This window comes from Cicer arietinum, chromosome 6 (assembly GCF_000331145.2).
Source record: "Cicer arietinum cultivar CDC Frontier isolate Library 1 chromosome 6, Cicar.CDCFrontier_v2.0, whole genome shotgun sequence".
Lineage (NCBI taxonomy): Eukaryota > Viridiplantae > Streptophyta > Magnoliopsida > Fabales > Fabaceae > Cicer > Cicer arietinum.
In genome coordinates, this window is record NC_021165.2 from 20,115,037 (window position 1) to 20,126,805 (window position 11,769).

The following is an 11,769-nucleotide window of genomic DNA, read 5'->3' on the forward strand; positions in this document are numbered from 1 at the left end:
ACGAATTTATAGCATATATGGAAAGATAAGGAGATGCACTGAAAGCGAATGGAGGAATTCAAAATATTATCTTATGAAATTTCTAATATACAACATTATTATAGAAACAACCACTAAAAAAAAAAAACACTATTAACCAGTTACAAACAAATGTTGCATTGATACAATTATCTGAAGTATGTTTCAGCCTTTTACTGAACCTCAATTATACCCAATATGGATTCTATCCCAACCTGCAAATCAAAGCCAAAAGAAAAATTGTAAAAAATGTAAACTATTAACACTTGACTTGAAATGGTTTTACATGCAAGTTGGTTTCAATTTTGGACGAACTACAATCAAATTTTGATGGGTAAAATTGATTTTGGCATGTTTGGATGCTATCGAGTAGAATTGATTCTCCTTCTAAAATTGATTCTAACTTGAAGTTAGAATTTATAGCTTTTGAGTCAAAAAGTGATTTTTATACTGAAATTTATGGTTGAACTCACTTTTACCTAAACATATCCAAACACGAATCACTTTACATTCAACTCCGTTTAAACTAAAATCAATTTTAGTCACCGCAAAACAAAATACACACTAAAGATATTACCGAAATTATATGAGTTGGACAGTGTCAGTTGATCCTATTGATATGAACATTGCGGAAATCTATTCATGCAGGTGGGAGCGGACGCCGGCATGTCGGGCACTCCATCTTTATATCCATCCATCTTTGTAAACAGCCGGTGTGGAAAAAATGATCACAAGGCGTCACCTGCGCAACGGTTCGTGTCTTAGACGTAATCCATATTGCAAAGATTAATTTAATATGAATGCACAAAGATTTTTTATATTTACATACCATGCAATCATTTGATCGCGGCGTGATATCGATGGCTGTCATGCAAATAACACAGTCTGTTGCATGATTTATATCCTGAGAAGATCTTCTATAATAGCTGTATTTCTCAGGTAGAATCTGCAAAGCATGAAAGACAAAGTCGAGTTAAAAAATCGAGATTCTAAAATTGTTGGATGAAGTCGTTGTAAAATATCGAGAAGAGAGTTAGGCCGAAACCTGATGAGGAATGAACCAACGGGAGCCGAGATAATGCTGAAGGAGGAGAATTACGGCTTGGAATCCAATAAATAAAACCAAACAAACGCACCAGCTCTGATCCGGTTCTATGCGCAAGAAGTTGTTAGGACAACCAAAAACATATAACGGGATAGCTAGCCGAGTAACGGTTACACCTAATATATAATGAGGATGCAATGGTTTGCGTGAATCGCGAACAACATTTGTTATTATCTGAGGTATCCAAAAGGAGTATACAAGAAGAAGAATAGGTCTCATATAATTATGGAATTCATACATGAATAGAATTCCCCCTAACAGGATCCCATCTGCAAGAGAAGTAAAACAGTTTACGAAATAAGATCCGCATGGCAAATGCGTGGTGACGAGTAACAATGAGATCACAAAAACGGATTATGCTGACAGAAACTTAAATTCTAAATGAGTATACTTACAGAAACGGCTGTATAAAACTGAAAGCTCGCGCCTCATTATCTCCCAACCTTCGCCATTACTCAAAGGCCGACTCGCCTTCCAAATGGCGAGGAGATATCTCATCTCGAATATTGAGAAAACTACAAACTTGAAGAATGCTGCAGTTGCAAAAGCATTGAACAAGGACTCTGCATGGCAGAAAGTAACAACAATCATCAAAAAGAATAATCATTCACAAGTCATATATATTGTAACAGTAATGGTAATATACTGCAATTAATTTGAACACAGTTATATTTATAAAATTCTCTATCAGTTAGAATGAGAGCCAGGAGTTTGAACTTACAACCTACCACAAATTAAATTACAATATCCGTACACTGATTATGAGAACATGAAACTTTTTAAGTGATAATATGAAAATCTCAGACACTTATTTTGAAACTTACCAACTAGAATTCCGGCTGTCAGATGCACAAGGCAAAGATAAGCATCCACTATAGCTTGCTGGCCAATCATTATTATTGAAACCTTAGCAGCCCCCTGCAGAGGTGTATCAGAATCATATTCATTTTTTATATTCATATATTTATAAATTGATTAAATGAACATTCTCCAACATATTCATTCAAATATTGATGAATCATTTATTTATATTGATTACATTGGTTAAATCTATAGCGTGAAATTTAAACTAAAATTTGGAAGAAACTTCTTACAGATTGGGTGTTGCTATGCTCCATTTGTCGAATCAACAGAAGAACTTGCAAGAATGAGACCTAATATATACATTAAGGAGCTCACACAGTAACAGAAATTTATAATGGTTTGCTTAAAGTCAAAAGAATATTGATGGTGGAAGGATACAAAAGTAACCATCAAGGTATAGTTCACTGCTTTATTGTAGTATACTCCGATATTAATAGATGTTGCATTTAACTGTAACGGCGAGAAGCAATCTCCGTCATCATCCACGGACGGACTTTCCATTAAGCCTTCCAGCTGAAAAGAGTCGTGCTCCCCTTCTATAAGAAAGTGTATAGCAACTTGGTAAATCATCGTCAAATAACAAACCATTTAAATCTAAACCCTTCTTAAATCTGAGCTCGTGTACCATGTTTTGACGATGACAAGCGTGAAACCCGTGCTGAAATTTCAACATTACAATTTTTGTCCATGCCATGCAATGGAGCTACAGAGAGAGCAAAAAACATAAATAGAACAAGTTAGTAGTACAGCGTGAAGAAACCAAAAAGGGAAGAAAAAAAAAACTTCACCGTATACTAATAAAAGCAGAAAAATTACAATGCTTTCTTCTCCACATCGTATGTCGTGAAGAATCTTGGAATACTTGAGAAGAGAAAACTCCAAGCTGTACATACCAAACCAAACATATAGAAACTAAGTATTTTGAATGCTCATTGTACTCCCAAAAGTAACATCAATCGTCTTATATTAACATGCCAGTAACAATAACCAGCCCTTTATCACTCTCAAAGGGTTTGTTGCTTACTTGAAATTCCATGACATTGCCAAATATGAATTATGCAGAACAATTAACAGAAATGTTTCTTAAGATTTTTGTAAGCTATAACAAATGTGAACAATGAATGATACATCAGGAAATATGCAATACCAGATGATATGGATTTGATAACATATAATCTCCATCCTGATTCAACCCTCCCTCTTTTCCGCTGCAATTAGAGAAAACAAAAGGAAATTCCACAATACATTAGATAATATATACTTCCTATTACTACTTCAATTGTGAATATATTGCATAATCTATTGCATTAGAAAACAAAACATTTCAGTTTAACCATTTCCAATCAGCTTAGTTACAAAACAGAGTTATTAGGTCATGACATCTAAATGCAATAAGGTCGGATATAAACTTGAGATGCACATTGCATCATTGTTCACCTGTTGGCAACCATTCGAAGTTGTCTAAAAGGCCATATATATACACCTTCTATTTTGATTTGAGCGCCGCCAACATTGTATTCGTTGTCAAACACATCATGGAATATAACTACTCCCTGATAAAAAAAACACACAAGAGAAAGAAAAATTCAGAAAAGTAACAATATTTTAGTTGAAGAGTTTACATAGACTAAACTTCCATCTGCATTCGATTTATTGATTTACAGAGCTTTGTTTTTGTTGACTTTAAAATCTTAATATACTAATAAAACAGATTCTGATCTACTTAGAGATATAGTTTCATGTCATAACTCATTATACATAAGCATTTCCCAATTTTTCAGTGTATCAAGACTCAAGAGTACAGGTTTCAGTGAAACTTCACTAACAGAAAGGAAACATCAAATCAATTGACATTTCCCCTGAATATTCACAATATTAATATAAATAAAACAAAATCGCTCTATTAATGTAGAACCTACATTTTAAAAACAAGTAATAAGACATAAAAAGAAATTTTGCCACATACAAAAAGCTGACTTCCATCTGAAACTAGCTATATAGCTCAACATCTTACCTGCACATAATGTACACCAGTTATCTTTGTGGGCGTACTAACTAATTCAATTACAGAGTTTCCATTTACTTTTCGAATGTCTGGAAATCTATAAGAGCCATTTGTAGTTTCTAAAAACTTCCAAGTCCCTGCATTCAAGGAGGATAATATCAGTATGCATCATCAAACTTACAAACTCATTCCAAAATAAATTAGTGAACATAGTTTACTAGAAGATCATACGGTCACTTAAAAATGAAACATAGTTTAGTAAGTTGCACAAATTCCTTTAAACATTACATGATCAGTCCAAATGTCAAAAGTTTACAGTTAATTTTTGGGAGCAAAGTGTCATAGTTTACATCCGGATGCTGCCTCCTTTGCCATTATATTCTCTGTCCAGTGGTACGAACCATAACAACATGTTTTGTTAAAAGAAAATACAATTTGATCTATGAAAAGTATGAACTCGTTCAAAAAAACATAAGCTCTCTTGGAGAAGTTAGATAAGAGGGCTTCTGAAAAAAGTCGATTTCAGATCATATAGAAAAACTATCGTTTAGAAGACTCATGTTCATTGCAAGATCATTTTAACTTTTCTTTTAGTATTAGTGCTTGTTGAAAATTTTGTCCAAATTGCCTGTAAGTTTATTATCCAATCACTTATCCCCTTAATACACATCAAACCATGCATAAAGCAGGTGCTCAGCAATCAAAAGCACATCCAAGTAACCAATTATGCAACTGAGTGTAATAAATATTTGCATATATCAGACTGAAAATATACTTCAACACAGTCAATCTAAATTCTATTTCTAAATATACATTTCTGTAACAATACCAACCTCTGTAAGTTCCAGTTATGTTCCACTGTGAAAATGGACCTAAGTCGCTTTCGTCTTTTCCGGAAAAAATCCACTGAAAAAACCAATGCCAATACATGAAAATGGATGTAATCCGCCGCAAACATTAAAATACCAGTTTCCCAATGAAAATAATGTTTTGATTTTTAATGATGAGCCACAATGTTTAGAAAAGTGTAATAACAGTGGCACTAAAGACATGTCTTATATGGTAAAACAAAATCTTAGGAGGAACTCCAAAGGTCTTGCATCTAAACTACACATCAAAATTAAATAGTCCTAAATGATCTAACTTGTTTTTCATTTGTGGATTCAAAAGTGTTTCAGCTATTTAAAAATGCAAGTTATGCAAATGTGCGCAATTACAAAAATTGGGAGCAACTAATGGTTTGAAAACAAAGCAATGTTGTTTACAAGTGCCAATTTTAATTGTTAATTGTAAACTCCAACCAACAGATCTATGATAACATTTAAGCACAATAAGATAGTGATAATTGGTCATGAGATCTTTTGAAATTTCTCTACCCTCAAGCTCTTTCAAAGTTAAACTCATATGTATAGCTCTTCATCAAGAGGGAAGCACAAAGTCACTCCAAATATAACTTAGCTACATTTTGACATAGGATTTGATAAAGAATACTCAAGTGCTATTTCTTAATTGAAGTGTTGATTTAGTACCACTTGTAGACATTCTAAACATATTATCACCTATCTCTCCTCAACTATGAAACAGGGACATTGGATGCGACACTAATACTAACATGTCGACACTGGTAATAATTTGAAAACATTTAAGCAATTGAATGTCATCACATGATTCAGTGTCCAACATTGACAAGTGTCATACATCGAACATGCCTTCAAGTGTAGCTCTACATAGCCCAACCTATGTGCAAACACCTTTAGCCTTTGGCCAAAACCACATTGTTTTGTTTTATCCTCTGACCTTAAACACCAAATATCATGCTCCCTAATTCACAACAAGACAACATAAAAAACAAAAAAGGGCATAGAAGGGACACCTAAAGCAACTCCTCGTGGCTGAATTAATTAATCAAAATATAACTGGATTAAGAAATCATCAATATTTAAAGGTCAAAACAGTATTACTAACATAACAACAATTATGTTCAAACTTACAATTTGCATCCAAAATTACCACAATCCATAAAAATGAAGTAAAAAAAACAAAACAACTACATCAAATAGCATAGAAATGAATATTAGAATTTGATAAACAAACCTCATCACCCCATGAACCAGTTTTATCCCTTAAGGGTCTGAGACCAACCACAGGACTAAGAAACAACATAAACACCAACCACCCAAACACAATCCTCAACAAAACTCCATCTCCCTTCCTCTTAACAAACCAAAGCTCCAACCTTTGAGCATCAACCTCAACCATATCAAACCCCAAACAAACCATGTCTCAAAAGAATGTTATGTCAACAACCCAGTTCCGAATTCAAGCAGCTGATGATTGCAGTGAACCCAACAGAAAAATTGAAAACCCATCATCACAGGGAAATAGCAAAAGGGTTGCTTCAAAAGGAGTCAAACGGGCGAATCGCTGAGTCACAACAACGAGTCACACAGAGTTTGATTTGATCAGATAGAAAGACAGTGAAATTCCAACGACTTAAAAAAAAATCAAAATTCGCTTCACCAGCAAGGTTTTGCACTAAATGAAACCAACCTTGTAGTAATTAAAAATAATAATTGATAATTATGGTAAAGAAAAAGATTGTATTTTTTTTATGAGCAGAAAGAAGAAAAACAAAGAAATGTTTTGGGGTTTTGTTTGGAACGCTAGGAGTAGTGGTTGACGAGGTTGGGTCTAACTGTGTTGGTTCTGGTCTCCTACAGCTGGGAGATATTATATACGCTCCTTGTGGGAGGTGTTTCACACGCGCAATTACAACAAATTTTATGATATTTTATTTTATAATCAATGCCTGAAAAATAAAGTTATAATCAAATGACCTTTTTATGCCTTGAAATAAGTTTTAACAATTAAAGAAATAACTTCCTTAGAAAGAAAAAATTGAAGAAAGAACTAGATTCACCCAATCATGGTATATCAGATATTTGTAGTTGTACTACATGTTTAAATAATGTATAAATATCTATATTAAAAAGTTATCTGAAAAATATCTATTAAAAAGTTTGCGAAATATTTAATTTTATAAAAAATAATAAAAAATATTTAATTTTGTAGATATGTGAATCATTAATTTAAATTTTTTTTATAAATAAAAAATAAAAATAATTTTCAATTTCATCTCTAAAATATTACTCACTCTTTTTTTTTCTAACAATTACACACACTTTCGTCATTAATTAATTAAAAATAATACAAATTAATATTCTAAAATAGTTTTAAACATTTTATCACACATTATAATTGTATTTGTTTCATAAGTTAATCTCATATTTGTGATCATGTATTTTTTATATTTATTATTTGATTAATTATTATTATATTCATTTCATATATAATTTATCATTAATTTGTGTAAAATAATCTAATATTATAAATATTGTGCAACAAATGGAGCATTGATTTTCTTTTTAAATGAGAGCTTATTTTTCCCCTATTATGTCTCTAAAAAAATAACATAAATTTCTAAACAATTAAAACTGTATTTTTATCTTGTTTTTTAAATATACAAAATAACTTTGTTACAAAAAAGAATCTAAATAAAATAAAAAATATTAATTAAAATATTAATTTAAAAATAAATAAAAAATAATATAATAAATATGATATATTGGTGATATGGTGATAAAAAAAATATTGAATGAGTATTAGAAAATAAAATGTATTTATATATCTTGTTCAAAAAAATATCTGTGAACTTTTTTCTCACTTTATAATTTATTAAAATGTGCTAATTTTTATTCAAATTGATCAATAAAGTGTACTTAACATTTATTAGATTTAAATTGACTATTCGCGGAGATTTAATAACCAAATATGATAAATAAATAAATTAAAAAAAAAAAAAATTCTCCTCTACCCTCACAATTTGCCTTGTACTCCTAAAAAAATTCGAAAATACCAAAACTAACCTCAAATTTTTTTTTTACTATTTCAAAGAAAGTAAAGGTAAATTTTTTTTTTCACCATTTTGTCATTCACCCTGCCGTAAAAAAGATTTCTGGTAGGCTCCAGTTTTCCGGTAACTACCGAAATACTTGTAACAAGATTTCTGGTACAAAGTAAACTTCCGGAAATGTTAAAACCAAGTTTTCCGGTACAGAAGGGAAAAGTTGTGTACCGAAAAACTTAATTGACAAGTATTTTGGTACAGTAGTAGATTCCGGAAAACTTCATTTATAAGTTTTCCGGTACAGACCAATTTTTTTTAATTTTTTTTTTTTAATTTTTTAAATTTTTTTTAAATGTTAACAAATATAGATAATTCACTACTATTAATGGACAAAACATGCGTCGATACTACAAATATTTTTGACACATATCAGGTATGAATAAATATATTTAATATTAATATTATAAAAATATATTTTTGTGATTAATTATAATTATTTTATTTCAGATATTTGATTCAAGAGATACTGTTGTGAAATAGGCAAAAGAAATTGGTATAAAAATAAAGTTACTGTTATTATCAGAAGATCAGATATAGAGACGGGTGAGAAATGACGGAGAAATAAATTAATATTAGGTTGTGACAAAGGGGAAAAATACAAGTGTGATGCTAGTTCTATTCGAAGTTCAACAAAAAAAATGTGATTGTCCTTTCAAGCTTAGATCAAAACCATTAAAAGATGGTTCATGATGGATAGTTAAAGTAATTTGTGGAATTCACAACCATGAATTACCTGATACTTTGGAGGGGTATGCATATGTTGGACGCTTAGATGAAAAAGAAAGAAAGAATGTTCATGAATTAACAAAATATATTAATGTTGCACCGAGACACATATTACTTTCATTGCAAGACCGAGATAAGAGTAATGTTACTAAGATCTCACAAATATATAAACAGAGAAGTATCATTCGATTGCACGTGAGAGGTAATAGAACAGAGATGCAACATTTATTCAAATTAATTGAAGATGCAAAATATGTGTGTTGGAATAGAAAGCGTGAAGACTCCGATGTTATGAGAGATATTTTTTGGCGCATCCAGATTCAGTGAAGTTGTTGAATTTGTTTTCGATTGTGTTGATTATGGACAGTACCTACAAAACCAATAAATACATAATGTCATTACTTGAAATTGTTGGTATGACATCAACAGAGAAGACATTTGTAGTTGGATTTGCTTATTTGGAATGTGAGCGGGAAGAAAACTTTTGTTGGGCATTAGAGAGACTAAAAGATTTGTTCGTTACACAAAATAAATTCCCTCAAGTAATTGTGACAGATAGAGATCTTGCGTTAATGAATGCAGTTGGCATTGTGTTTCCACATGCTGTTAATTTACTTTGTCGATTTCATATCGAAAAAAATGTTGGAGCAAAATGCAAGCAATATGTCTTAAAGGATAGAAGCGTCAATATTGAATATGTGGAAAGACATTATGTATTATAGTGATGAAAAATAGTATATGATGCGCTTGCATATGTTTGAGCAATCATGTGTTGATACTAAAGTGTTTGTTGATTATGTCAAAGAAACTTGGTTGACTCCACATAAGGAAAGATTTGTTGAAGCATGGACAAATAAAGTGATGCATTTGGGGAACACAACGACTAACAGGTATTTAATATAATTTTATTATATATTGTTGAATTGTATTATATTTTCTAATGTATCTGTAAAATTTTATTATAGGGTTGAGTCAGTTCACTGGAAATTGAAGTTAATGTTAGAAAATAGCATGGGTGATTTGTGTAAATGTTGGGAGGCTACGAACAACATGATAAGGTTGCAACATAAAAGAATCAGAGCCTCGTTTCAAAAAAGTTTTCATGATGAAGAGCATGAGCACAAAAATCCATTTTATCAGAGATTGAATACATTTGTATCAACAGAAGCTCAAAGACGTATTGATGAAGAATACGACAAAGTTGAGTGGGTGGGTACTGATAAATCTATATGTGGGTGTTCTCTCAGAAGGACATACGGATTACCTTGTGCTTGTGAATTGGGACAATATAAATTAATGGGTGAACCAATTCCTCTAGATTTTGTGCATATTCAATGGAGAAAATTAAGCATGGAATGTGAACTCACTCAAGACGCAGAAGATGGATCAAAGTTGGATATGTCTACTGAGATGAATGTCTTATGGAAACGCTTTCGATCACTTGATGTTATTGGGAAACGAGTGTTGAAGAGTAAAGTGCGTGAACTTGCTTTTCCAAGTACAAGTTCAATGTGTCCACCACCTAAAAAAGTCAAAACCAAAGGAAAAGTGAAGAAGAGTAAGGGTATGAAGCCGGATGGATATGATGTATATCGAGACCCTTCTTACTTTGAGCATGTTAATGCAACATATTGTGAAGATATTGGTTCCCAACCCTCTCAGTCATCAAAGAAGGGACAAACCTCTCAATCAAAAAAACACCTCTCTCAGTCATCTCATTCTTCAAAAAATTTGTTATGGAGACAATTTCCTGATGTTATTCAGCCATACATTGATGACATATTTGACGTTGCAGCGGATGGAAATTGTGGTTTTCGCGCTATTGCTTGGTTTCGGTGAAGAGTGTTGGTCTTTGGTCCGCAAGAGATTAGATCAAGAGATTGTTTCTCATGTAACTCCATATGATAGATTGTTTACAGGACGCATTAAAGAAGTAAGAGATTCGTTGATGATATTCGGCTTAAGTGTTCAACCCATGGAGAAATGGTTGTCCATACCTAATATGGGTTACGTGATAGCGACAACATATAATATTATTCTTGTCACGTTCGGTCTGACATTTTCAATGACTTTCTTTCTTATGAGGGGTTCACATTCCGGATCGACAAAAAATGATCGCATTTGTTGTATTGATTTTGTTAATGAAAATCACTGGGTTCCGGTAATTATTTTCTTATACTTTTTTAAATTTTATTCTGGTAATTTTTGTCATATATTTTGTTAATTTATTTAATTTTTGCAGTTAAAGATGAAAGATGGATTTCCAATGCCAGACATTGCACCAGGTTGGAAGCAATATCGCACCAATGAAGCAACTTCTTGGGCAATAGCATACACATGGCGTCTACAACACTGGGGGGTATTTATTAGGCCGATTGTCACGTGTTACCCAAAATCCACCTACGAAACTCGTAGATGCAATGTCTTTAGATGAACCTTAATGTTTTAAAATTGATACAAAATCACTTTAATGTAACCGACATTTCAATTGTTATTAATTAATTTTAGTTTTTTGTCATGCATTTTAGTAATTGATTTTATCTTGTATTTATTTCATAAAATAACCGACATAACAATAATTAATAATTAATAATTAATAAAGTAACCGACATAACAATAATTAATAAAATAACTAACATAAAATGTTCATAAAATAACCGACATAACAATAGTTCATCAAAAGTGCTCATAAAATAACCGACATAACAATAGTTCATCAAAAGTGTTACTACTAATTAGTGTGACTACGTGATAAATACAAAGCTTTATAAAAGTGAATATACAACTCATCATCTGGACTAGCTTGATGTTGACTCAACTCCTATTGTATAAGATCACCGATCTGTTGTAGGATAGGTGGCGGCTGTGAACTAGAAGCATCTGCACTGGTGGGTGGTACACTATAATGTGGGACCTGAGGTACACCATCTGGTCACACCGACAGTGGATGAGACACCTGATAGAACCACTCCAAATATTCATCTTCACACTCAGATGGATATGTAGCTGGACGAAGCTTGTGAAATAACTCTGTCACTGACGCCATATATCCCAACCATTCCACATCTACATCAAATAATCTAG

General features: G+C 32.0%; 1 protein-coding gene across 1 annotated transcript; it reads right to left on the bottom strand.

The window, feature by feature from the left end:
• Nucleotides 1-34: 34 nt before the first annotated feature.
• LOC101504717 (transmembrane E3 ubiquitin-protein ligase FLY2) lies at nt 35-6,700 on the bottom strand. Its single transcript, XM_012717230.3, has 15 exons — nt 6,087-6,700; nt 4,826-4,898; nt 4,002-4,129; nt 3,425-3,540; nt 3,135-3,195; nt 2,804-2,870; nt 2,613-2,690; nt 2,366-2,523; nt 2,218-2,277; nt 1,948-2,041; nt 1,519-1,686; nt 1,064-1,392; nt 848-964; nt 596-760; nt 35-233 (listed from the first exon to the last, which is right to left on the bottom strand). The coding sequence occupies exons 1-14, from the start codon at nt 6,270-6,272 to the stop codon at nt 659-661; spliced, it is 1,737 nt and encodes a 578-aa protein (XP_012572684.1). The 5' UTR covers nt 6,273-6,700; the 3' UTR covers nt 35-233; nt 596-658.
• Nucleotides 6,701-11,769: the final 5,069 nt, after the last annotated feature.

Bases quoted from the DNA above. Each gene is read 5' to 3' on its own strand.
- LOC101504717 (XM_012717230.3), bottom strand. From the start codon at position 6,272: ATGGTTTGTTTGGGGTTTGATATGGTTGAGGTTGATGCTCAAAGGTTG. The intron at 2,278-2,365 runs GTATCCTTCCAC...TGTATATATTAG, and splicing joins ATACCTTGATGGTTACTTTT to GTCTCATTCTTGCAAGTTCT. The intron at 1,687-1,947 runs GTAAGTTTCAAA...TCTGCCATGCAG, and splicing joins GACAGCCGGAATTCTAGTTG to AGTCCTTGTTCAATGCTTTT.